The sequence below is a fragment of the Podarcis gaigeae genome (genome assembly GCF_964106915.1).
Source record: "Podarcis gaigeae genome assembly, chromosome: 15".
Classification (NCBI taxonomy): Eukaryota; Metazoa; Chordata; class Lepidosauria; order Squamata; family Lacertidae; genus Podarcis; species Podarcis gaigeae.
Window position 1 is genome coordinate 43,350,553 of NC_139692.1, and position 27,181 is coordinate 43,377,733.

Here is a 27,181-nt window from a genome sequence, read left to right on the forward strand (position 1 = left end):
ACACCTGAGACGAGCCAGGCAGGTGCAAAGTGCTGGGCTGCTGGAGATCAGAGCAGCTGCAGAGGCCAGCTTCTTCCACCTTCTATATTATTAATAAATACAACAACCCGATGGGTCCCCATGAATAATAGATCCCAAAAGGAAGATGATTTCCCCTTTGCAGGAGTACATTTCCATCAAAAAGTGCTAAGGCAGATTCATTCATTTCTTTACACACATACTTGCCTCCCCCTTTTATTTGGCTTAATTGCCTTTGTGTCTTATTTTAGATCTAGAACCAGCTTGCAATTATTTGACCCAAGCAGACCTGAGGGGGGAAAGAGGGGATTGAAACAGCAGAACTGTGGAAACAGTGAGATTAAGGATAAGACCTTGAGGACACAGCAAAGCTTTTGGATTATTATTATTATCAAATTTCTTCCATCTGAAGATCACAGGGCAGTTTGCAATAGAAAAGCACCAAAATACGTTATCAGTATGATTGCCAGTTGCTGGAATCCGGCAGAGAGCTCTTGTGCTTGGGTCTTTTCACGACTCTCTAGTGGCTATGGCGACTCATTTACTAGAAGTAATGTTCAGTGGTACCTTGGTACTTGAATGGCTTGACTCCCGAACAAATCGGCGCCCAAACGCCGCAAACCCGGAAGTAAGTGTTCTGGTTTGTGAACATTTTCCAGAAGCTGAACATCCGACGTGGCTTCTGCTTGAGTGCAGGAAGCTGCCAACTGGAAGCCGCGCCTTGGTTTTCAAACGCTTTCAGGAGTCGAACAGACTCCTAGAATGGATGAAGTTCAAGAACAAGAAGTTCAAGAACCAAGGTACGACTGTACTTGACAGAGCCCCTTAGAGCGAAATATACAGGAGGAAAAATGTACAGGAGGCCTCTGCAAGATCTCACGTGGCATCCCACTGGAAATCAGAATTGATGCTGGTGGAAGGCACACCGACTGGGGTGGTGGCTTCACCCCACCTAATGGTAGGGCCGGCACTGTTCCTATTCCTGGTTCAGCTATTGATGCCGCTGGTGGTTGTGCTGGTGGCTGGGCCCTTTGGAACTGGTAGGGCAGAAGAGAGGGAGACCAACAGTAGGGGGCACCAGATCCAATGGGAAGTGGAGACACTTCCCAGAATCGTAGAACCACAAAGGTAATCTTGCGACGCAGAAAACTTTTGCCCAACGTGGGGCTCGAACACCCAACCCTGAGATTAAGTCTCATGCTCTACTGACTGAGCTTGGGTTGTAGGTAAGGAAGAAAGCTGAGGTGGGGATTGGATGAGGGCAGGCTGAGGTTGGTGGGGTAGCACCCCCAATTGCCCCAATGAACCAGTGGACTGGTCCTTAACACATCCGTATAAATGGATGGATGGATACATATCCCACCTTTTTCTCCAAGGAGCTCAAGGTGGTGAACATGGTTCTCCCCCACTTAATTTAATCCCCACAACAACCCTGTGAGGTAGGCTAGGCTGAGAGGCAGTGACTGGCTCACGGTCGGCTAGTTAGCTTTGTGGCCAAGTGGGAATTTGAACCCTGGTCTCTTGTATCCTCGCCTGATACCCAAACCACAGCACCACCACTGGCCACCTGCAGCTGCTCCGTCAAGAGAGCGGAAGACATCCTTGCAAAGCCCGACTTCAAACGAGCCTTCTTGTGGCTGGAGGACCGGGCAAAACTCGAACTCGCTACCCCCTCTCTGTGCTCAGTTACCAATGCATTTTTCCTGGGCTGCAGCAGACTGTGACTAACGAAGGGTGTGGTGGAAGCAGCGGCGTTTGTTGGGAGGCGGCCACAGGAGAGACATCACCCGGCACCGCTTCTCTGCTTCAGAGCTGCCGGGCCTCTTTTGGGAGGCAATTAGGCCTGGCCAATTTGCAAGAGCAATGGCCTTGCGCTGTGTGTGCTTGCCCCAGGATTTCCCCGCCCGTGGGCAGGAAGTGGAGAAGGCAGCTTTCAAAAGGATGTGAGAAGAGGATCAGAGTGAAGGTCTCTCCAGTTTGATGTCCCGTTGCCCACAGGGGCAACCAGGGGCCTGCAGGAAGGTCCCAAGCAGGCCATGAATGCATCAGCCCTCTTCTGTCGCTGTCATGGTATTGAGGGATGGACAGCCACTGAGGAAAGGGGGTTCATTTGGCTGCCCCCAAACTCATTGCCTGCCTGCCTCTCCTTGCCATCTCATCTGTAAGAGCTTTGGGAGAATGTAATGAGAACCTGCTGGACCAGGGCAATGGCCCATCTAGTCTAGCATCCTCTACTCAACAGAGGCAACTTCTGAAAAGCCTGCAAGCAGGACTTGGGCACAAGAGCTCTCTCCCTTCCTGCAGTTTCCAGGAACCAGGATTCAGGATCATGGCTGCCTCCGACCGTGGAGGCAGAACGCAGACATCATGGGCTTGTAGCCATCCTCCATGAATTTGTCTTATCTTCTTTTAAAGCCACCTAAGTTGGTGGCCATCACTGCCTCCTGTGGCAGAGAGTTCCATAGTTTAATTCTGCATTTGCATGAAGAGATCCATTCTTTAATCCATCCCAACATTCAGCTTCAGTGGATGTCTACAAATTCTAGCGTTAAGAGAGAGGGAGATAAGTGGTGGCGCTGTGGGTTAAACTACAGAGCCTAGGACTTGCCGATCAGAAGGCTGGCGGTTCGAATCCCCATGACGGGGTGAGCTCCCGTTGCTCGGTCCCTGCTCCTGCCCACCTAGCAGTTCGAAAGCACATCAAAGTGCAAGTAGATAAATAGGTACCGCTCTGGCGGGAAGGTAAATGGCGTTTCCGTGAGCTGCTCTGGTTCGCCAGAAGCAACTTAATCATGCTGGCCACATAACCCGGAAGCTGTACGCCGGCTCCCTCGGCCAATAAAGCGAGATGAGCGCAGCAACACCAGAGTCAGCCATGACTGGACCTAATGGTCAAGGGTCCCTTTACCTTTACCTTTACTTATTCACTTTCTCCATGAAATGTATTTAAGGTGTCCATTGAGAGGGATATCTGGCCTCTAAAAACCATTTCCTTCAAACCCACAGCTGACAATGCATAGTCAGTCTTCCCTGAACCAAACGACACGTCTGGCAAAATCACACAGCACAGATCCTGTAGGAGTGTGTACCAGTATGGATTACAGCAGGGGAACTCGTTTTTGTTCTTTTCAATAGCTCCCCACATTTAAGAAGTAACAAACCACCCTGCACATTGAAAACTAGAGGATCAAGGATTTAATATGAGCTAGCTTTCCACAGGCAGGGAGTCTCTGTGTGTGTTTTGAAACATGGATCATTCTGTTACATACTGGTGTCTGCACCCTCTCTAGCTGAACGACATCGGTTCTGTATCTCATTCTCCACTGCTCCTAGCTCCCCACGAGTTCTCAAGATACACTCCAAATAGTCTTCCGCTGAATCCCGGGGAGGGGGAAAAGAACTAACAATTCTAAGATTAAATAAATGGATTTTATTTAGGATAGTGCTTAACTTATTACTTTGCCAGCTACAGAAAGCAACCCATTCCTTCCCATCTCAGCAGAGTACAACCACCGTCGACATGTGGCCAAGAAGTACAGAAGAAAATAAAAGAGAATCCAGGGGTCATCCTTTCCAACTCTGGTTGCATAAAATTTGATAGCAAATCCACTTAATTGCCCTTTAATCTTCCCCTTCGCCATTTCCCAAGTCAACAGTTTGTATGGATCCAAAGATCAACCATCAACCATCTGTCCGCTCCTTGTAGGCAAAGGATATAAACCCTGTAATTTTTTTGTTTAAGGAAATCAGCACTAACGGTAAAACGCCTTCAAAACCCAAACAGGATCAACAGTTAAATCAGCTCAAGGAATTTGGAGCATCTGTAAAACAGCAATTTTCTGAGTCTATCTGAACAGATCATGTATTAATTCCAATGGTTCGGGTTTGGATGTTGTTGCTTTTTGCACAAGGTGAACGGGATATGGTCTTTGCTGGGCCCAGAAACAGGTTACTTGGAAGCCTCTAAGTTAAAGCAGTGACTGATGCAAAGTCTCTTGATCAGCCTTGGCCAACCTGGTGCCTCCAGATGTTTCGATGGCGTGCCATAGTCCAGAACACCTGGAAGGAAGGGCACCAGTCTGCCACAGGCCGCTCTAGTCCGACTCCCCACTTTCGCTAAAAGAATGGGCGGAACACGGAATCCGCATTTGCTTCTATGGAAAACGGCGATCTCTTGTCTGAGTCTGGAGAGGCTGCCACAACAATTTGGTAATTTTTTAAAACCTATTTTTCTTTTTAAAAAACCCCCAAACCCCTGGAAATCCAGTGTCTGTTGTTAGAACAGGAGCAGGCTGCTTTAGGACAGGTTAGGAAGCCCGGGAGAAGAGAGCTCACAATCTGATTTCTTTTCTGGTGTGCAAAGGTGACATCTGAAGAGAAGACTGATTCATGCCGGTGAGGACAGAAAAGACATAAAAATAAATGCATCTGCAGCCATCCTACCCTCCCCACGACGTTGCAAGATCCAAAAGGACGTGTCTCCCTCTCTTTCTTAAGTCCTTTAAATAGGAGCATGGCCATCTATATCTCAACAGTTTTACAAAGAGAGATTCCAAGAACACACAAGCCCTTCTCCACGTCAAACATGATGGCCCTTATGTGTTCCCCTCATGCTCTGACTGCGCCTTACATTACATGAATGCCACATACATTACAGTAGAAAACAATGTTTAGAATAGCTTTCCATCTAAATTAAAATAGATTATTTTTTTTAAAAAAACGGGTCCTATGTGAAGCCCTGGCCAGAGATATGAGTCAAGATGATAGGCTTTGGTCGCTCTCAAAAGTCCCTTTCTCCAAAAAGGGGATTTTATATCCCTTGCCCCACCCCCAGAGGATCTCCCCTCTTCCTTAAATCCACCAGGAATCCCTCCTGAACATGCACAGATTGGTGTGCTGTGAAAAGGGAGCCAAGCAACTGGATCTCTCGCAGGGATCTCCAAGAGGCAGGCGGCGGCTCAAAGTAACGCAGGAACAATTGAACGGCTGGACCAGGCTAGAATTATATATATTTTGAAAGAAACCAAATGTCTTCAAGCTGTATTCATAATAAAGCCAGCACGTGCTGGCTTGAAGCCACCTCAAGATCTCAAAACATTTGAGAAAGGCTTGACTCGACATTTGATGGGCAGGTGGGTTTGAGAAAATTGGGGATGGATCTTTTTTGGGTCCCAACCCCACCAAAATATGGTCGTAGGTGACACTAAAGGTGGCAGCATTGTCACGCAGGTTTACTCACCTTGAGCCTACGCATATGTGTGTGTTTTTCAAAAGAAGGGAAGCGTTAATGCACATGTTTTGAGTACAACCGTAACTGAAAAGAGATGAAGGGGGAGACACCTCTGGGGGTTGTGGCCGGCCTCAGAGAGAGGGAGCGTGACCCCCCCCCATGCCGCCCTCCTCTCTGCGTGACCCTCGGCTTCGATTTCACCAGAGGGGGGGCACTCCAACAGTCTTTGCCTGCCTGTCCCTCCCAGACTAGGCAATGGACACCCCCCTCCAAGCTCAGAAGTCTCTGTGCAAAGCGTCCCGTCAATGGAAAGCGTAGAGTAACAAGAGGATGGTGCAGATCCCGATAACGCCGCCCAGGATGAGGGAGTCCCGCCGCTTGCGGAAGTTGATCCGCTGGATCAGGCTGTTGACAGCTGGAAACCGGTCTTTTTTGGGGGGGGAGCAGAGTTAAGGTGATCATTGTGCCAAGGAATGCATTTTGTCCAGGGAGCGTGCCCTGAGTGTTCCTTTCCACTCCCTCCCCGTGGCCCCTTGCAAGGCTACTGGACCTCGGTGACCACGCCTGAAGGAAACATAGAATTGGAAGGGACCCCCAAAGGCCATCTAGACCAACCCCCTGCAATGCGGGAGTTGCAGCTGAAGATTCCCTGCCAGATGGCGACTCGACTTCTGCTTAAAAACCTCCAGCTTTGGATAAACATTCATGGCTTTGATATTCAGGCGCATCCACCACTCTCTCCGTCCTCCATGCAGGCAAGCGAAGAGGCATGGCCAGTTCAGGGACACGTTTCCAGGCAGGCAGAAACTCTCAAGGGAGGGAGAGAAGGAGGGGCAGAGAGGGGTGTGGCCTGAGAGGAGGCGTGGCCTGAGGAGAGGAGGCGTGGCAAGGGAAGGGATGAGAGGTCTGAAGGCCAGAGGTTCCCCATCTTGCCCTGAAGCTACCCACTTCCTCCCCTCCCCTGGACAGGCAGCCATGCTTTCAAAAGCTCTACGATGAGCAGAAATCCAACCGGTGCAGATACTCAATCACAGAAGGGCCCTTTTTGAATCAGAAGGATTTTAGGAACTAGATACATTGGGTGGGGAGGGGCAGATCAATGGGGTGGCCAGCATCTCCCACCCTTTCTTCCTTCACCTCAAAGAGAGTGTAAAGCAGGGCTGGTGAATGGCATGGCTTGGGGAGAATCATGGGGGGCAGGCAGAGAGGCTTGGAGGGGGGCGCATTCAGCCCCCAAGGGTCTGAGGTTCCCCAACCCAATCCATGAAGATTTGAATTTTTAATATGAGCAGAGCATAGGGGAGGGGAGAAGGGGAAAGGAACATGTCAGAACCCTGTCCCCAAGATCATTAGTCATCAAAGAGGGGAAGGAAAAGTCCCCAACTGCTGAGATTAAGGAGAGACATGTGGCTTTAACTGCTTAACAGCTTATTAGTGGGACTGCAATTGTTTTTTTGTCCTCAGAATAAAAGAAAAGGGGGAAGCAATAATGAGAAGGGGGGGTGAGGAAGCTTAATGCTCACAATTATGCAGAATCCTAGTATTTAATCTTCCTAAATGACTGGCTTAGTTTGTGATACAGAGGGAGCTTAGTTGCTTTAGTTAATTGTTTAGAGACCATAACAACTAACTGAGGGGGGGCAGGGGGAGGAGTGAGGGAGGGAGAGAAAGTAACATAGCATATACTGAACATACGTAGGCCAGGGAATCAGGGGGCAAAAAGAAGAAAAAGAAAATGTGCCCCAGTGGTTTACTTCCAGTGCAAGGGAAAAGCATTATAAACACCCTTAATAGACATGGCTTTCCCCAGAGAGAAGAGCAACAGTGCCATTGTGAAGGGGACAGGAAAGATGCCATTAGACTACAACACCCATCATACTCTGCCACCAGCCATGCAGGGGACAAGGGGAGTTGGGAGTGTGACAGCATCTGTGGGACCACAGGTGTCCCTGTGCTTGATGCACAAAGAAGGATTCTTCCAACTCCTCCTCCTTAAACGGGGATGGGGAGCGGCCATGGCCTCTGGATCTTGCGGTACTACAACTCCCATCATGCCCTGCCACCTGCCGCAATGGGGCTGCTGGGAGCTGGAGGCTAATGATGTCCGGAGGGCCACCTGCCTCTCTCCATCCCTGCCTTCCAAGATTCCCTTGCATGTCACGCAGCAAGGAAGCAGGGCTTGGGGAATCTCCTTTGCTCTGGGCCTCGCCTATGAGGGGGTCCCTTGGAGTCGACAGCGATGGCTTTGCAGGAGCAAATAAAAAGCTTTCCCTGCTGATCAGCCGCACTGAAAAAGGCTGCACCTTCTGGAGGTCTTATATCTCCTTCCCCAATAATCTTTTAAGGGTGAAGCTTATAGCCAACGTTGCTTTGTTTGTGCCCGATGCTGGAGGGGAGGGGGGGGGGGAAAAGAAGGAACGGGGAAGGAAAAAGAGAAGCCTGAATGAAATTTACGGTTCATCAAGCTGCGCATCTTTGGGAATGTGATCTGTCTAATCAAATGAGGCTTAATGCCTTTTCTTTGGGCTCATGCAAGGGAGGCAGGAGGGGGCAAAAGCTTTGTTCTTAGGCTTGGGGAGCGAAGAGGAACGAGGAGAACGAGTCAGGGTGGGTGGGGAGACACACAGACCAGGACAGGAACGAGAGCAGCCTGGGGGATGCACTGAAGTGGCAGCAATCTTCCGGTTGGCTGCAGGAAAGGGAGGGAGAGGAAGATGGAAGAAACCCCTGCAGAAGACTCTGCCAACCTTGCCCCCCCCCAGGACTTGGGCAGCTGGGGCTGATGGGAGTTGGGGTCCAAAACATGGTCACTTCATCAGGGGATGATGGGGACTGGAGTCCAGCTAGGGCTGATGGGGGTTGTAGTCCAAAACACGGCTGTGCTGACAGAGGCTGATCGTAGAATCATGGAAGGGACCACAAGGCTCATCCAGCCCAACCTCCTGCAATGCAGGAATCTTTTGCCCAACGCAGGACTCGAACCCATGACCCTGAGATTAATAGTTCTGTGGTCTAGCTTGCAAAGGCTGACCGAAGCGATTTCCTTTGGTGTTTGTTGGAAAGGTTTGCTTGTCCTTTAGAATGCTTCCTCCAAAGGTGGGGGGGGGGGCAGGTGTCAAAGGAGAATTCTCACGACCCCCGTGGAGATGGGTTGGAGAGAGTGGGAATCTGGAGCTAGATGAATTGGCAGAGGGGCAGGCGGAGTCTGAGCGGGATGAGAGAGGGGTGAAATCGGGGCAGTGCCAGTCATCCAGAGGAGCTTGACCCTGGGGAAGTTTCAAGCGGGGGGGTCAGAGAGGTGTCTCCCACACCCTGTGATACTGGACACCTCTAGCCTGGCCTACCCACCCTGTTGCCATCAGCTCCTTCTGCGAGTAAGCAGCCTCCTTGAGAGCAAGTTGGATACTGAGGTGACGCCTCCATCTCAAGGACATGGGGATGCCAAAGCCATGATGAACGAACCTCACATGCCCAGCCCAGGAGTCACCATTTGCTTGCCCAGAGCAAAGGTGCCTGTTCTATGCCATGCTCAGGCTGGTGCCCGCCCCGCAGGGGTGGCGTGCAGCTTGTTGGATCAATGTCTTGCCTCAAACTTTGCCACCCAGTTCCCCTTCTGTGCCTTTAACCCTTGCCTGGGGCACTGCTCAGATTCATGCGTTAAATAATCTGGCAGGAACAGAAACCCAAGTTTGAGTTATTTCACCCGGCAAAACAAGAGTCTTGCTACGTGCAAGTAAGATTCGCACTCCGGAGCAGGTCCAAGGCGAAGTTTAGCTAGAGGAAGATCGCACCCAACCTGCCCAGCCGCAGTGAATTGCAACGTGGGGATGTTTGAAAGCAGAACCGGCTTTCTTTGAAAGGATACTGGCCAAAGTGTTCATCTTGCTCTGTATGGACTTCATCATCCCTCGTTGAGAGGTCATGTTTTCTTTCGTTGCCATGGCAATGCTGGAAAGGAGGTGGGTGAGCAGAGAGAGAGAGAAAAGAAAAGAAAGGTAATGTCACTGGTACCCCGAATAACTTGCAATCTGATATAACAAAAAGCTGCCACGTATATATGTATGGATGCAAGTGGAAGCACGTTGACAAGTACAAGCTGAATACGGTTTCAACCATCATGGTTTCCCGCTCCCCAGAGAATTCTGGGGGTTGTCATTTGATGGGGGTGCATAGGAAATGCCTCTGCTAGAGATCCCAAGGCCCCACTCGGATCCCGGGGTTCCCTAAACAGAGGGGATAGCTGTTAAAACCAGCAGAAGGCCCCACAGCAGGTACCGTATCGTGTTTAAAGCTCCATGAAGGCGTTTCTTTTTCAAAGTTGGAAGCGGTCTAAAGTCTGCTGCTTATGACAAGAGAAGGGACCACAGAGGGTGAAGAGAAGACCATAAGCGACTCAAAACCTAGAATGTTTTAAGGATGCAAGCAAGCAAGCGAGTGAAAGCAAGCAAGCAGGGGGCGGCCGCAACAGGGAAGGAGAGGCGGTGGCTGCTGGGGATGATGACAGTGAGAAGGCACTTTGCTGAGTGACAGGGAGTTGTGCATGAGGGTGTCAGAGCCAGCCCTGGTTGCTGTGGGGAGAGGTCGTGCGAAGCACAACTTGCGGACAGACTGGGCAACACAAAAGCTAATCAGGAGCGGAGAGGGAGATACAAACAGAGGAAGCTGCCTTATACTGAGCCAGACCATTGGCCTATCCCACCCAGGGTTGTCTGCACTGGCTGGCAGCAGCTCTCCATGCTTTGAGGCAGGGAGTCTTTCCCACCAGGCCTACCTGGAGATGCTGCTGGGGTTTGAACCCGGGCCCTACAGGGATGGGGAAGAATCACTTGGCTGAATCCTGCTCTCTTTGATTTCTTGAGGTTTGCTTCGTTTCGGAAGTGTTTAGCCATGTTAAGATGCGGCCTTTAAGTCGGGGCAAACCCCAAGGCAGGTGTATAGGAGGTTGTTGGGTTTTTGTATGTGTTTTTAAAAATGGGAACCTCTGTATACGCAGCACGGCAAATCGGTGTTTGTTTCCACAGCTACCCAGGCCCAAGGGGAAAGAGAGGCAACCCGCTGGCACTCATGGGAGCCCTCTTTTGAAGATCAGGCGAGCAGGGGACGGAGGAAGGAAAACAAAGAAGCAGAAAGGCTTCTCCTTCAATGGTGTGGCAAAGAAAGGGATTCAAAAGGGGATCCTCAAAGCTGGAGGAGCGGCCAGCAAATGTGCAGGAAGCAGAAGGAAAAGGGGTGAAAACGAGAAAATGAAAATGGGAGACAGGAAGGAAATTCTGCAACACAGGGAGCAAGAGGGAGAAAGAGAGGTTTGTTATGCTGCTCTGTAGCACTGGAAAGTGCATTTCCTGTGAACCCAGGGACACAGCAAAACCTGGGTGGATTTGTTGCTAAGAGAGTATCAGGTGCAAGAAGCTGCCTCATCCCAAGTCAGACTCATTCGTCCATCTAGCTCAGTATTGTCTACACTTGACTTAAAGAGGCTCTCCAGGGTTTCAGGCAGAGGATCTTTCCAGTCCTGCTCAAAGATGCTAGGCATTGAATCTGGGGCCTTCTGTGTGCAAAGCAGATGCTCTATGCCGCTGAGCTATGGTCCTTCCAATGCAAAAGGAGAGCTTTATGTGTTCCACCTAGCACTGTCTGCACTGACTGGCAGTGTCTGCCCAGGGTTTCAGGCCTGGTCTCCCCAGCCTTAGCTGGGGATTTCTGCATGCAAGGCGGCTGCTCTGCCACGGAGCTATGGCCCGACTTCAGAGAAAGTCAGAGAAACTTTGCACTGCCATGGAATAAACAACCATAATTGGCTTTAGGTAATTGGTGAATGACAGCAAGTGATTTATGTGATTGGCTAATGAAAACCTCCACTCAGACGATAACACTTCCCAGCCTAGGTATCCGCCTTCTTTACATAAGAAAACCAGAAGAGCTTGGCTGCTGGATCAGACCATGCAACAGCATCATAGTCAGTAGCCATTCATAGCCTGATCCACCATGAATTCCCCCCCTCAAATCCCCTTTTAAAACCGTCCAACTTGCTGATCATCACCTCTTGTGGCAGTGAGTTCCACAGTTACCCATGCATTCTGTGACAAAGTCCTTCCTTCGTCTCCCTTGAATCTCCCAGCATTCAGTTTCAATGTGTGACTTTCTGGGGTTCTAGTATTGTAAGGGGGGAGGAAAGAAGTCTCCCTACCTACTTTCTCCCTGGAGGAAAAATTTATTCAGCTTCCCTGCGTATCTTTTTGACCTGAGCTGTAAAGGAACCTCATAAGGTTTTCCTTTCACCAGAAATCCAAAGCATTACCTTTTCTGCCTCTCAGTTTGTACTCTGAGCATACAAACAATAAAGGTTTGTTCTGCTGGCCAATATGGATTTGCGGCAGCCCGTAGGGACATTTTTTAAAAAATTTTTTACAGAGGAGTCTTCCTTCAAGGGAATATTCAAAAAGCCCCAGAACTGAGCACAGGTTTTACCAGGGAGACATGGTACTGTATGACATTTCTGTATTTATAGGTAAAACATAAACATTCATTCATCATAAACATTCAGGGCATATGACTAGACTAAATTATTTGCATCCCTAAAGCAGAAAATTCACTCTGATAATGCTTCTTGTTTTTGCAGATGTAGTATAGAATCATAGGAAGCCGCCTTATACTGAGTCAGATCACTGGGTCCATCTAGCTCAGAGTTGTCTACACTGGCTGGCAGCAGCTCTCCAGAGTTTCAAGCAGGAGTTAGTTTAAATATGGGAGATGCTGGGGACTGAACCTAGAAAGCTATGGCCCTTTTCCAAGAGAAAGACAGGTGGGTGTGAAGAAACCAGCTTACTGAAGAATTACAGTGGTGCCTCGCAAGAGGAAATTAATCTGTTCCATGAGGCTCTTCATCTTGCGAAGCAAGCCCATTGACAGCTTAGCGGATTAGCGCTATTAGCGGTTTAGCGGCTTTTAGCGGATCAGCTGATAAGCGGCTTAGCGGTTTAGGAAAAGGGGGGGGGAAGGGAAAACCGCAGGAACTCGCAAGACATTTTGTCTTGCAAAGCAAGCCCATAAGGAAATTCGTTTTGCGAAGAGCCTCCAAAATGGAAAATCCTTTCGTCTAGCGGGTTTTCTGTCTTGCGAGGTGTTCGTCTTGCGGGGCACCACTGTACAAGATTTGCATCTGTTGCTCCACCCACTTCCATGTCTAGCCCCGCCCACCACAGGCATGTGGCCCTCAGATGGTTGCCCAGGACAGAATGTGGCCCTCAGCTGGAAAGGGCTTCCCTGAGCAAGGGAGCTGCCGTTTTCTGCCCAAGAAACACATAATTGTTTTTGTTCAGAACCATGATCCTTACCCTGGGCAACTGAGCGGCCCCCGATCTGCACAGGGCTGGGTTTGGGGGCTGGCAGAAGCAACCCAATCGACCCGCCACGACGCCCTGCCAGCCAGCCGTGCGGGTGGGAGGGCCCCGAGCCAAGCGCTAATGTTAAATACATCTCAGGCTCGCTCGCTGCAAAGGCCGCCGCAAGCGCTCCCCTCGCTTCAGCTGGCGGGGGGGGGGGGGGAGGCTGCCAGATGCTTTTCTGTTGCATTAGAAAGGAGAGAGAGGGAAAGGGGGGGGGGGACACCATTAAGGAAGAGAAGCTTGAAAGGAACCTTTTCCGACAGCTGCTTAAAAACCTCCGGTGAGATGCTTGGAGCAGCAGAACCGCCTTCTCCAGCACCAACCTTGCAAAACGGTTTCAGAGCAGCAGAAAGGGGCTGAGTTTTTTCGCTGGGGCAGGCAGTGGGAGGAGGAGGGGGCAAACTCCAAGGGCCAGTGAGTAAGTACCAGCACAGAGCCCCTGCTTGGCGTGTTAGGCTGCGTCCACAGAAGCAAAGTGCTCCAATCAAGGGAAGTAATAGTCCCACTCTGTTCTGCCTTGGTCAAACCACACCTGGAGTAGGGATTCCAGTTCTGCCTACCACAATTAAGAAGGATGTTGACAGGCTGGGAGGTGGGCAGAGGAGGGCGACCAGGACGGCCATGGGCCTGGAAACCAAGCCTAAGGAGGAACGGTTGAGGGAGTTGGGGATGTTTAGGCTGGGAAAGAGGAGCCTGAGAGGAGATATGGGAGCCATCTTCCAGTATCTGAAGGACTCACATGGAGGATGGGGCAAGCTTGTTTTCTCCACTCTGGAGGGTAGGACTTGAACCAGTGGCTTCAAGTTACAAGAAACGAGATTCCAACTAACCGTCAGGAAGAACTTTATGACACTTAGAGCCGTTCGACAGTGGAATGGTGTCCCTTGGGAGGTGGCGGACTCTCCTTCCTTGGAAGTGTTTAAGCAGAGGTCGGATGGCCACCCCTCTTGGATGCTTTAATTGAGATTCCTGCATGGCAGGGGGTTGGACTGGATGACCTTGGGGTACCTTCCAACTCTACAATTCTACGATCCCCAGTGGCACCTCCTGGCAATGTCCCTCCTGGCTGGCAATGTCCCTCCTGCCTGACATGCTAGTGTTACGCACTAAACCTTCCACACCTGCATTTGACCCTGAAACACCTCTGTTTGTGTGTGCAGTAGAAAGTGGTTTGGGAGCTGCACGGTCAAGGAAAAAACAATGCTGTCCAGGGTTGTAAAGACTGCGGAGAGAATAACTAGGTGCACTCTTCCCACCTTGGATCAAATCTACGCTTCCAGGTGTCATAAGAAAGCTGCAGAGAGAGTGCAGGATAGTGCACACCCCGGAAATGATCTCTTTCAGCTTCTGCCTTCTGGAAGAAGGTACAGGGTTATAAAGACTAGGACAAGCTGCCTGAGAAACAGTTTCTATCCAAATGTGATTTTGGTTTTAAACGCAGTGTAAGGTAGTCTCTTGTATTTGATTATGGGGTATTATGAGTTTTTAGGGGGCTAACCAGGCTGGGATAGCAGGCTTGCTGGTTTCTGAATGTCTGAATGTAGATTTTTTTCAATTTCGGTGTTCTGTATGGGACAATGGCAATAAAGATTACCGTATCGTATCGTAGCTACTGAGGGCAACTGGGGCACTGCCCGACCATGGTGATTCTTCTTGCCTTCAGCCAGCCCCACACCTGACTGCCTCTTTACCCACAACCAGCCCCCTGGGGCTGACCTTGCCCACCAGCTCTCTCCTTTTCCTCCTCTGTGTTGCCCCTGGTTACCTCTGGCCCTGCCTACCGTTGGCATCCCTGCCTTCCATCCCACCAGTCTCAATGGCACCAGTCACTGCTGAATATAACTGGGGTGGGTGGGGAGAGTTGAACCACTCGGGCTGTTGCCCAGAGCTAACAGAAGTCTCTCACTAGGTCACTCTGCTAAATGCCACACCCTGGTATATCCTTCTCCAATTTTCAGAAGGAGGTTTAATGTACCCTGAAGAGCTGAGAGAGATCACCCCTCCAAACCCCTCCAATTTTCTCGGGGTTTGCAGCTAAACAAACAGAGCCCCAACGAAGAGTGCCCCTCCCCTCAAAAATCCCCCAGCAGTCGTAAAACTCTAGAGGAGGCAGCAAGAAGCCTTTCTTGATGATGGCGCACAGGAATTTCTGCTTCATTTAGGTGGCGCATGGAGCGTAGCCGGTCATTCGTTTTACTTCATTTCAGGGAAAGCTGACATAACAAAGGGGAAGGGATGAAGGAGGGAGGGAGGGGAGAATGAGGACATGGTTTTGCAAGAGAAAGCACTTCCAAAACTGCTCTTTTCCACGGAGTTGGCAATGCAAGAGAAAAGTGAGGGAGGGAAGGAAGGAAGGGGAAATTTTTGTTTAGGATGCTGGAGCTGAATTTCACACGTGCAAAAAATTAAAAGTAAATTTATCTCACTAGGACGGATTGAGGGGTCATCTCCCCCAAATTCCTGCAAGACAACAGATCTCAGAGGAACAGGTGAAGCTTCCTCATAGCTCATTGGTCCTTCTAAGCCCAGTGGTGTCCACCCTGAAAGGGAATGGCTCCTCAAGGTTTCAGGAAGGGAGTCTTAAGAAGCTCTACCTGTCAGGGATTGAACCCAGGAGGTTCTGTGTCCACAGCACACAGCACAGTTGACCGCTGAACTATGGGTCTTGCACTAAAAGCAAAACAAGGTTCAAGTCCTCATGGTTCTAAATTAAAGGCTGCCTTATACTAAGTCAGACCTTCAGCCTATCTAAGCTCAGTATTGTCCGTGTTGACTGGCAGCAGCTCTCCAGGACCTCAGACATTCCCAGCTCTACCACCTCTGCATAGCAGGGTCTGTCTACCACTAAGCTATGCTCCTTTCCCTAAGAATAAGTTAAGATTCCAGTCCTCATGATTCTAAAGAAAGGGATGGTTTAAACAGGAACACAGGAAGCTGCCTTATCCTGCGTCAGATCACTGGCCCATCTAGCTTAGTATTGTCTACACAGACTGGCAGCAGCTCTGCAGGATTTCTGGCATTCCAGATGCCAGCAGGGACTGAACCTGGGACCTTCACCGTGCCGAGCTCTTACCACTGAGCTATGGCCCTTCTCTAAGGGCTCTGTTGCAAATCTCCTCGGGACCTGTGGAAGACCCCTGGGGCAGATCTCCAGTCTCCTTCTGCTCTCCACTCCCCAGATTACCACCCGCCTTAAACAGATGACGGAAATGCACCAGGAAGGCCAGGGAGCCAACCGCGCTCCAGTCACCCAAGCAGCCGTAACTCAACGCCGCTCAGGCTCTGCATCGCCTCACGTGCTCCCACTGGGTGATGACAGACAAGGAGCTAATTAAGAGACGGGCAAATTCCTAGTGGGTACAATTCCCTCAAGCAACAGCAGCAGCAGCAGCAGCAGCCGCGCTACCACCAATTAATCAGATACACAAATGTTTGCAATTACAGTGAAGAAAACCGGGGGGGGGGGGGGGGAGGAGAGAGAAGAGAACAAAAACATGGGCTTTGTTCTCACAGGGTGTTTTGCAGAAGCCACACCTGAAACGAGGACATGAAAGTTTCCCTCCCTCCCTCTCACCCAATGAAGCTGAATGTTGGAAGATTTAGGACAGGTTAAAAAAAAAAAGCCCTTCTTCACGGAGCATGGAGTTAAACTGTGGAACTCACTGTCACAGGAGGCAGTGATGGCCATGAAAGACGACTGCACAAATTCACAGAGGGAGAGGGCTATCAATGGCTATGAGCTACGATGGCTATGCACTGCCTTCACAATTGGAGGCAGCCATGCTGCTAAATAAGTGTGTGTGTGTGTGTGTGTGTGTGTGTAATGTAAGTAGGCTGCAAATTGAAAAGGCAATGAAAACTCAAAACAGAAGGTGATAGACTGAGTAAAGAGGGGAGCTACCTCTCACAACTTTGCAAACACCTCTGCCCCTCTCTGGCAGCTGCTGCTAATCTATATTTAAAACACCCTCAAATTGCCTTTCGGCTGCCCAGCAGTGCTGAAGGCGTCACATGACGTGACACTGTGCGTTTATAAGATAATAAATGAACATTCAGAAATAAAACAGGAGGTCCGAAGAACAGAGTCCAGAACGAAGAGCTTTGGAAAACAAGCACTGGCTTTGCCTCCCACCCAAGGCAAGCAGTGAAGTCAACTTGTCAAAGTAACAAGGACTCAAAGGTCATTTAGTCCAACCCCCCTAACAATGTTTATTTTGTTGAACTACGTCGATGTTGCTTTTTAAAGAAAAGTTATGACTAAAAGTGTCAAGTGGCTGGTGGCAGTATTTAATTTTCCCTTTTTTATTTTGATACGTCAGTGACTTAGAAAAGATCTACAAAACGTTCCACTATCCTGGTTATTGTGGGGGCAAAATGTCTTCTTTTTGGGGGGAGTGGGAGAGATAGTCAATCAGCAGCGCTTAGGCAATTAAATACCTGGGAAAGTAGCTTGATAGCACAATGTTCTGGTTGACACAGCCATAGGTATACCGTATTTTTCGCCCTATAGGACGCACTTTTTCCCCTCCAAAAATGAAGGGAAATCTGGGTGCGTCCTATGGGGCGAATGCAGGCATTCGCTGAAGGCTGGAGAGCGAGAGGGGTCGGTGCGCACCGACCCCTCTCGCTCTCCAGGCTTCAGGAAGACACCCGCAGCCTAGGCAGCCCTGCGGGAACTCCCACAAGGCTGTCTAGGCTGCGCATAGCAGCCTGCTTCCCGGAGCGCCGGGCGCACTGAAAGCAGAGCGCCCGGCGCTTCGGGAACACATCCACAGCCTAGGCAACCCTGCGGGAGGTCCCGCAGGGCTGTCTAGGCTGCGGATAGCAGCCTGCCGCCCGGTGCAAGGGGCGCCCTGAAGCAGAGTGCCCCTCACGCCGGACAGACATCCGCAGCGTGGGGAGCCCTGCAGGAACTCCCCGCTGCAGATAGCAGCCTGCCGCCCGGCACACCCTGAAGCAGAGCGCCCCGTGCGCCGGGCAGACATTTTTTTCCTTTATTTCCCCCCAAAAAAACTAGGTGCGTCCTATGGGACGGAGCGTCCTATGGGACGAAAAATACGGTAACTATTACCCTAAAATCCCAGTGGAAAAATTACTCCAGTTGTATAAGAAATTTAGTGGGCAGCTATATGGATTAGAAAACTATCTCCATCAATCTCTGCACCCACCAGAAGTGAGATGGCTGGTTGATGGCTGGCATTAGGACCCCTCAGAAATTGTATAGAGGCTAAACTCTGAAGCAGGGAGGGGTGAGCCTTGCAAGTCTGATTCTACAAGCAGGTAAGTGCAAAATGTATGAGCTTAGAAAAAAGACGGGTATGAGGTGGTAGGCTGGGTCTTACCTTATTGTCTCTTCTACCAGCCGGTCAGAGCTGAAACAAAAAAAAAAGGGGGGGGAGTTAAAAGAAATAGAATTTTATACATCACAATTTCTACACAGTAGAACTATATATAAAATAAAATAAAATAAAATAAAATAAAATAAAATAAAATAAAATAAAATAAAATAAAATAAAATAAAATAAATAAAATAATAAAATAAAATAAAATAAAATAAAAGTCCAGTAGCAGCTTAGAGAGCAACTAAGCTTGTTCTTGGTATGAACTTTCGTGTGCATGCACACTTCTTCAGATACTTGAATAGATATCTATACACACAATCAGAGCAGCTTACGATAAAAGCAGGAAAACAGAATGGCTTACTAATAGCTCAACTGTCAAAAAATCTTTCCATATACAAGTTTGGGATTTCGGAAGAAGAAGTGGGTTCTGCTCTCCGTTGACTAATGAACACTCTCTCTTCTATTTATCCCCCTGGCAGCTCTTCTGTGCTTTGTCAAACGGTCTGCAGGGGCCATCAACCATACAAGGCTGACCCAATCTATCAAAAGGTATCTCAGATTTTGTCTTCCAGTGTTCAAAGTGTTAAAAATCGCCTGCTTGACCAGAAATGCTGGAAAAACTACAAGGAATCTCCCCCTATGTGAGTTGCATGAATGGCAACGCAGGATACAGTGCACAATTTGATATGGCCTGACTGCTACCGCCACAGGAAGGGTTCAAGTTGGTATGAATGTAAGGGCCTGCTGGATCAGAAGAAGAAGAAGAAGAGTTTGGATTTGATATCCCGCCTTTCACTCCCTTTAAGGAGTCTCAAAGCGGCTAACAATCTCCTTTCCCTTCCTCCCCCACAACAAACACTCTATGAGATGAGTGGGGCTGAGAAGAGGAGAAGAAGAGTTTGGATTTGATACCCCGCCTTTCACTCCCTTTAAGGAGTCTCAAAGCGGCTAACATTCTCCTTTCCCTTCCTCCCCCACAACAAACACTCTGTGAGGTGAGTGGGGCTGAGAGACTTCAAAGAAGTGTGACTGGCCCAAGGTCACCCAGTAGCTGCATGTGGAGGAGCAGGGAAGTGAACCTGGTTCACCAGATTACGAGCCCACCGCTCTGAACCACTACACCACATCAGGCCAAAGGGGGCTCATCTAGTCCAGCATCCAGATCTCACAGTGGCCAACCAGGTGCCCCCAATGAGAAGCCCACAAGCAGGACCCAGGTGCAACGTTTTCTTCCTCCCCAGACCCCAAACTCTGCAACTGCTTGCCTGCTGATTTCAGCTTGCTGCTGAGCTCCGAGAAAGAGCCCGTGAGCCCCCCGAGAGCAGAATTCCGCCTCCAGTTTGCAGAGAAGGAGAGAGAGAGAATCTGCTCATTTGCTAAGTTTTACAAAAAGTTCCCCCTCGCTGCCGCCACCCCTCCCCATCTCAGCGCATGGATTTCCACATTTAGCAGAACGCTTCCCTAAGGCAACATAACTTTTTGCAGAGTCCCCCCCCCCTTCCCACCTGCCCCATATTTTCTCAAAATATATTTAAACCCCTTGCAGGGAGCAGATGCCAAAGCAAGATGCCCACATTTTATCTAATTTAAGGAGTGGAACGGAGGAGTGGGGGGGGGGAGAAACCTAACAGATTCTTACTTTGGAATGCACGGCACCCCCTGAGTAATATCATGGAAACACATGGAAAAGGGGTTACAAAATAATAATACAGTAATACTGAAAATAAATCAAGGACGGTATGATACAGAAAAGAAAGGAGAACGTTGCCTCTCTGTATGAGTTACTGTTCTGAAGGTGTCTCCCCAATACAGAAACATAGAAGGTTAGGATCCAATCATGTGAAGACCCACTGAAATCCTTGGACATGACGAATACAGGTCCATTTATTTCAGTGGGTCTACTCTGATGCAACCCAGGTGTTCATCTGAGGATGGGAAATTCTCCACATGCTTTAGAACAAAACCAGCTTGGCTGAAAGTGGTGAAGTGTGTCTCTGGTTTTAGTTTAGATAACAAAGGATGTGTTTAAGCCTGTTGGGAATTTCAGCAACACTCCTCTGGACACTCAAGGGTTAAAGCCCCTGCTTCGCATGCAGAAGGTCTCCTGAAAGCCTCTCCAGCTAAAATGAAGATTAGGTGACCTTCCTCTGTTTGGAACCCCAGAGAGCTGCTGCCAGTCAGTGTAGACAACACACAGCTAGCTGGACGCAGCATAAGAGGTAGCTGAGTGGAAGAGCAGCTACTTTGCATGAAGAAGCTAGGCATGTTTAAAGCACTCTTGTTACACCACTTTAACAGTCATGGCTTCCCCCAAGGAATCCTGGGGACGGCGGTTCGTTAACCTCACAGCACCACAATTCCCAGGACCCACAACAAACTACAGCTTCCAGGATTCTCCATGAATTTTAAAGTGCGGTGCTTCAAAATGGATGGGCAAAGTTCACAGGCTTGGGCCTCGTCTACATGACCACACATTTTTTGATCGAGATTCTCAAAACAGAAGCATTTGAGGGAGGGGTTGCACTGCAGGTGGCTGGACTACATGGCCCTTGGGGTTCCCGTGCAACTCTAGAATTCTTAACATTTCAGACAACTAATGGCAGACCTAGATTTCCAGGTGCCACGGGAGACGCATCACGTGCCCCGTTTGATCTGGAGCTGAAATGCTTTTGCAAAGTACACGGGGCTAGTGACACAGCCCCAGAGAGAGGCCTTCTCAGTAGGCACCCGCATTGTTTTAAGATCAAGAGAAATAAACAAGCCCCATATGCACTAATGGAGTAATTAGCAGCAGCGTCAAGAAAGCTGGGTTTATATTTTCAAAAGGCAACAGGGCGGTGGGTGGAGGAGAGCGAGGAAATCCGGGCCGTTTTCCAAAACCTTCCAAGGAGAGTTTGCGGCTCGCACTTTTCCGAGGAAAAGCACAAAGCTAGACTATGGAGCTCACTCCTGCGGGGGGCAGCGAGGACCACCACCATGGATGGCTTTAAGAGGTAAAGGTAAAGGGACCCCTGACCATTAGGTCCAGTCGTGGCCGACTCTGGGGTTGCGGCGCTCATCTCGCTTTATTGGCTGAGGAAGCCGGTGTACAGCTTCCGGGTCATGTGGCCAGCAGGACTAAGCCCCTTCTGGGGAACCAGAGCAGCACACGGAAACGCCATTTACCTTCCCGCCAGAGTGGTACCTATTTATCTACTTGCACTTTGACATAATTTCGAACTGCTAGGTTGGCAGGAGCAGGGACCAAGCTACGGGCAGGAGCAGGGACCGAGCTACGGGGATTCGAACCGCCGACCTTCTGATCAGCAAGCCCAATAGGCTCTGTGGTTTAACCCACAGCGCCACCCGCGTCCTGGCTTTAAGAGAGGACTAGATAAATTCAAGCTGTCAATGGCTACTAAGCATGGCAGCTATGCTCCGTCTTCACGGTCTGAAGCAGCAATTTCTCAATACTGGAAACCACAGGAGGGGGGAGCTGCTCTTGGGCCCAGATCCTGCTTGTGGGTTTCCCAGAAGGGGCACCTGGCTGGCCATTGTGAGAACAGGATGATGGGCCTTTGGCCTGATTCAGCAGGGCTCTTTTTGCATTCTGGAAATTGCTAAGGGCCAGACCTTCTAAAACATCTAAAAATGGACTGATAAGGAATGGATTTGCCATGTGCTCCAAACATGCAACTTACCCCTCCCCACCCTTCTCCTCCTTCTTTTACCTGGCAAGACAGATGGAGAGCTGACAGAAACATTTTTTAAAACAACAACAACACGCCTCTTGGAAAGGGATGGCGTATAAAGATGCTGATGCAAGCTAATGGCCCGGATCCAAGAACAGCAGCAGCCGGCGTCTTCCAAGAAAGATGACCCAACACAAAGCACCTTGTTTACAGTCAATCGTGGCTTTGAAAAGGAATTCCCGAAGAACTGCCTCATGGAATCATAGGGTTTGAAGGGACCCCCCGAGTCATCTAGTCCAACCCCTGGCCATGCAGGAATCACGGCTAAAGAATCCCTGGCAGGGACGGATCCCGGATATGTCCAGGAAATTCTAGACATATGACAGCCCTAAGTTAGACCTCTTAGACTCATGTTCCCTTTTCAACTGGCACCAATCAACTATTGCCCTCCAGTTCACTCTGTCTGGCCCTTGAAACTCTCCACAAGCCATGCCCTTCTCTATCCCCATTCTGCATCCTGTGCGTTTTTACCTGGCTGCCAATGTGTCCCCGAACCGTGATGGACCTCGTCCATTCTCAGTCTGCTCACCATGAGCTCTGACCAGGCCGCACCTCATTTCAATCCTTTGCAGCCGTGGTTCATTTATTAAGCTTGCAATTCTATCCTGCTGTTCCTGCAACAGGGAGAGCACTTGCCAGCAGAGATTCTGCCAAGCCTGCCTGCATAGATTCCTGGACGCACCCAAGCCCCACACCACTGCTCCAGCTCGGATGCTTGAAGGAAGACAGTCCAGCCAGGAACCCTATGAACAGAGGATGCTCCCACCCTCATCCTCACACACTGGGTGGAGCAAGAAAGTGACAAGTACATTAACTGTAACCCAGTGGTCTCTGAAATAAGTTATCTCTCTTTCAGAAATCGAATGTGTGGGGTGAAGAACTACATTTTGCCCCCCGTTATTAGCTGGTGTGGGCACGTCCTTGGGGCCGTCAGAGCTCCAGGGCTTAGCGCTGCGACTCCTGAAACAATGTAAGTGATACATCATCCCATCGCCATCCCAAAATATCCACAGAGCCGAGCAGCGACAATCCTCATTTACGTGTTGTTGGAATGTAGGGCTTTGAGTGAGGATGCTTCTATGCAGCACGATGAAGGCAGAGCCCATGATCTGCAGAAGGGAAGTTACAGAGCTGCTAAGGGCTGGAGATGAAAGGCTGCTTTCAAGGCTGAGCCACTTCCGTTTGGAGAGCAGATGGAGGGGAGCGCTGCTCTCCTGCCCAAGCAGAAGGCCGCAAAGGAGAACTAAGATGGAAAAAGAACTGTGCTTAAGAATAAAGGAGCCGCTTGCAGGGATCGAACCGTGCAACCTGGCACTGGGGATAATAGCTTCACTGATGCACAGGAAATTGAGGTGGTGCTCCAGAAACCTGCTAAAGGGAAAGAAACTACAGGAAGGCAGCAGCTGGAGGGAACGACTCATGGTTTCAGTTGTCTCTACACAAATGCACAGAGTATGGGAAACAAGATGAATTTGAGCTCTTAGCACAGGATGGCAAATACGACCTGAAATACATTACTGAAAAGGCCAAATACATTACAGTGGTACCTCAGGTTAAGAACTTAATTCATTCGGGAGGTCCATTCTTAACCTGAAACTGTTCTTAACCTGAAGCACCACTTTAGCTAATGCGGCCTACAGCTGCTGCCACGCAGCCAAAGCACGATTTCTGTTCTCATCCTGAAGCAAAGTTCTTAACCCGAGGTACTATTTCTGGGTTAGCAGAGTCTGTAACCCGAAGTGTATGTAACCTGAAGCATATGTAACCCGAGGTACCACTGTACTGAAACCTGTTGGGATGAGACTCTTGACTGGAATGTAGGAATTGAGGGGTATAACCTATTCAAAAGGAATAGACCAAACAGGAAGGGAGGAGGAGTGGCGTTGTATAAAATGGATGTGTACATTTGTGAAGAAATACATGACCTGGAGCACGAAAAGGAGATTGAGTGTATAAGGGTAAAAATTGTAGGAGAGAGAAACAACAGTGACCTTACTGCTATAGACCACCAAGCCAGACTGAAGACTTGGATGATGCCTTATGAGAGCAGATTACCAAACATTAAAAAAGGAGAGAAATAGCAACCATGGGGGACTTCAACTTCCCCAATATCTGTTGGGACTCAAACTCTGCCAAGAGTTCCTCCACTGCATCGCTGACAATTTCATTTCCTGGAAGCTGGAAAAACCAACAAGGGGAATCATCTATCTTGGACCTGGTCCTCACCAATAGGGAGGAACTGACTGATGGAGTGCTCAGAAACTTGGGAGGAAGTGCTCGTCTTCTCCTGGGTTTCAGGATACAGAGGCAAGAGAAACACGCACTCTGGACTTTAAGAAGGCCAGTTTTGAAAAGCTGAAGAAGCTCCTGGGTGTGATCCTGTGGTCAGAAATATTCAGTGAGAAGGGAGTTCAAGAAATAGGCATTTCTCTAAGGAGAAATATTAAAGGTCCAAATGCAGATAATAGCAACGAGAAAGAAAAGTGGGAAGCATCTAAGGAAACCGGTGTGGCTGCATAAGGAGCTTATCAATGACCTGAGAGTTAAGGAAGGCATGTACCTCGGGTTACATACGCTTCAGGTTACAGACTCTGCTAACCCAGAAATATTACCTTGGGTTAAGAACTTTGGTTCAGGATGAGAACAGAAATCGTGCTCCGGCGGCGCAGCGGCAGCAGGAGGCCTCATTAGCTAAAGTGGTGCTTCAGGTTAAGAACAGTTTCACATTAAGAACGGACCTCCGGAACGAATTAAGTACTTAACCCGAGGTACCACTATATAAGAAATGGAAGAAAGGGGAAGTATACATGAGTAGCCAACAGTTGCAGGGAGAAAGTCAGGCTGGCTAAAGCTCAGAAGGAGCACCCTTCCAACTCTAAGATTCAATTATTATTATTATTATTATTATTATTATTATTATTATTATTATTATTATTATTAATACCCCACCCAGCTGGCTGGGCTTCCCTAGCCACTCTGGGCAGCTTCCAACAAAATTTTAAAATACAGTGGTGCCTCACAAGACGAAATTAATCCATTCTGTGAGGCTCTTCGTATAGCGTTTTTTTCGTCTTGCGAAGCAAGCCTATTGACAGCTTAGCGGATTAGCGCTATTAGCGGTTTAGCGGCTTTTAGCAGATCAGCTGATAAGCGGCTTATCAGCGGATCAGCTGATAAGTGGCTTAGGAAAGGGGGGGAGGGAAAAAACCCCGCAGGAACTCGCAAGACATTCTCGTCTTGCGAAGCAAGCCCATAGGGAAATTTGTTTTGCAAAGCGCCTCCAAAACGGAAAACCCTTTCGTCTAGCGGGTTTTCCGTCTTGCGAGGCGTTCGTCTTGCGGGGCACCACTGTACCGTAATACATCAAACATTAAAAGCTTCCCTAAACAGGGCTGCCTTCAGATGTCTTCTAAAAGTCTGGTAGTTGTTGTTCTCTTTGACATCTGGTGGGAGGGCGTTCCACAGGGCGGGCGCCACTACTGAGAAGGCCCTCTATCATTCCATGAACCATTCAATATGAACAGAGATGCACTGGGTGGCAGGGGGTAAGGAGGAAGTGGAGGGGTCCTATAGGATTTGGGGGGACAGGCCCCATCCCAAAATGCAAAGCCACTTCAAGTCCTCCAGTTAAGACAGGGATGGCGATTAGCGTTGATGCAGAGGTCACTCTAAGCTAAGGTTACCAGATTTTTTTCAATGAATCCGGGGACACTTTTCAACTTTAATGGATTTTGTATGGGGACTGATTTGTAAATCCTGGGAAATGGGGACGTCTGGTAACCTTACTCTAAGCCGGCCTACTCAAGCTGGTGCCCTCCAGATGTTTGGGAGTTGTGGTCCAAAACATCTGGAGGGCACCAGGTTTCATTCATTCATTCATTCATTCGTTGAATTTATATACCGCCCTATACTCAGAGGTCTCAGGGTAGTTCACAGAATAAAATCAAAATATAAAACCACAAAATACATAATAAAAATAAAAACAATAACCCCGCAAAAAACACATTTTAAAAGGGCTGTGCTTGGGGGCGGGGAGTGATGTAAGCATCTCCACTGGTCTTCCAAAGCAACAGCTCTGTTTTACAGGGGCTCAGCACTACCTCTTCATCCTCTGTGAAAGGGAAGTTTATTGCATTTAAGCTGTGACTCCTGCAATGCAGAGGGTTGGACTAGACAACGCTTTGGGTGTCCCTTGCAACTCTACAGTTCTCTGATTCCACGATTCCCTGTGTGTAAGAAGAAGGGGGAGGCTATGCATTCTCCTTGGGGGTGGGGGGTCCCAGGCTAGCCTATCTGCCTGCTCCCTGGCACTGCCAAAGCCAGGATCCTCCCTCCCTCCTCCCTGGAAGGCCAGTTCCTGGAGAGACTGACCCTCCCATGTAATTGCAGCAGATTCCCCCAGGAACCAGGATAAATGAACTTAAAAAACAAAACTGGGCGGGCATTAATGTAAGTCATTACCACCAACCACATCTGTCAGAACAAATTCCGGTAATTCACTAATGGACTATGCAAAGCTTCTCTCTCCCCCCCCCCCACTCTTACCCATTTCAGCTTTTTCACAGCCCTGCAAAGCTCTGAGCCAGAGAAATCTGCTGGAAAGGAACCACCGTTGAGGAGCTCTATAGGGACACCCACCCACATAAAAAAAGAGATTTGTAATTAAGAATAATTCAAAGGAAACGGGAGGCACTGAGGCCTTCGTTAAGATAAACTAAGAAGAGAGAAAGTTTTAAGGGAGGCTTAAAAAAAGGAAAATATTCTTATCAGACTGAATGTTAATCAAAAGAAGGCATGGGGGGGTTAAGGATGCTATAGTGAGAATGATGGGAAAATGTCAGCCTGCCATTAGGAATGAGAGCTCTTCTGCACGAATAGATACAATTTTGCCCTCTGCTTTTAATTAAAATATAAATATGCATGTATAGAGATAGAGGCATTGACACACACACACACAGCCTAAACCTCATAGGGGCAATAATAATAATAGCAATAATTAAATTTATTACCCGCCGTTTACCAGCAGGCCCCAGGATGGGTTACGACAACCTAATTGTAATTAATTTTTTATTTAAAAAATTGGTATAATAAGTCTGTGAAATAAAATTTAAGTTTAACTTGCAAAATAAATCTGCTAAGGTGCATCCAATAATATTCAAACAAGAATGCCAACGCAGGCACAGATGCCTCAGTAACCAGCACATACCCAGAGCCCAGAAGAAGTTGGACTCATCCATTATGCCGCACCAGCAGAAGTAAACACTGAAAACAGCCATTCCAGAGCATTTCACCTAAGTCATGCCTCCTTCCAACCACTCCTTCCCTGCAGAATCAGATGCTTCCAAAACAAAACATCCTGCCTAAGGCAATTCTCAACCTCCAGGGAGGGGGAGATCGGGTTTAGAAGCACACTTAGGAAGGTGCTAAATGGCTGGCCTTTGCCCCTCCCTCCCTGTGATTAGCAAAACAGGAACA

General features: G+C 49.0%; 1 protein-coding gene across 3 annotated transcripts in view; it reads right to left on the bottom strand.

Moving 5' to 3' along the window:
• Window positions 1-3,425: 3,425 nt before the first annotated feature.
• The window catches only part of GOSR1 (golgi SNAP receptor complex member 1), a 45,402-nt gene continuing 21,646 nt past the window's right edge, over window positions 3,426-27,181 (bottom strand). For 2 of the 3 annotated variants that reach the window (XM_083715285.1, XM_083715284.1), the window contains exons 7-9: window positions 17,976-18,005; window positions 9,114-9,196; window positions 3,426-5,675 (exon numbers count right to left, since the gene is read on the bottom strand). In XM_083715285.1, the coding sequence (XP_083571411.1) occupies window positions 5,551-5,675; window positions 9,114-9,196; window positions 17,976-18,005 (238 nt within the window). In that variant the 3' untranslated portion in view covers window positions 3,426-5,550. Of the gene's footprint in view, window positions 5,676-9,113; window positions 9,197-14,790; window positions 14,930-17,975; window positions 18,006-27,181 lie in introns of those variants that run through there. The other variant, XM_083715286.1, reaches the window with a different exon arrangement.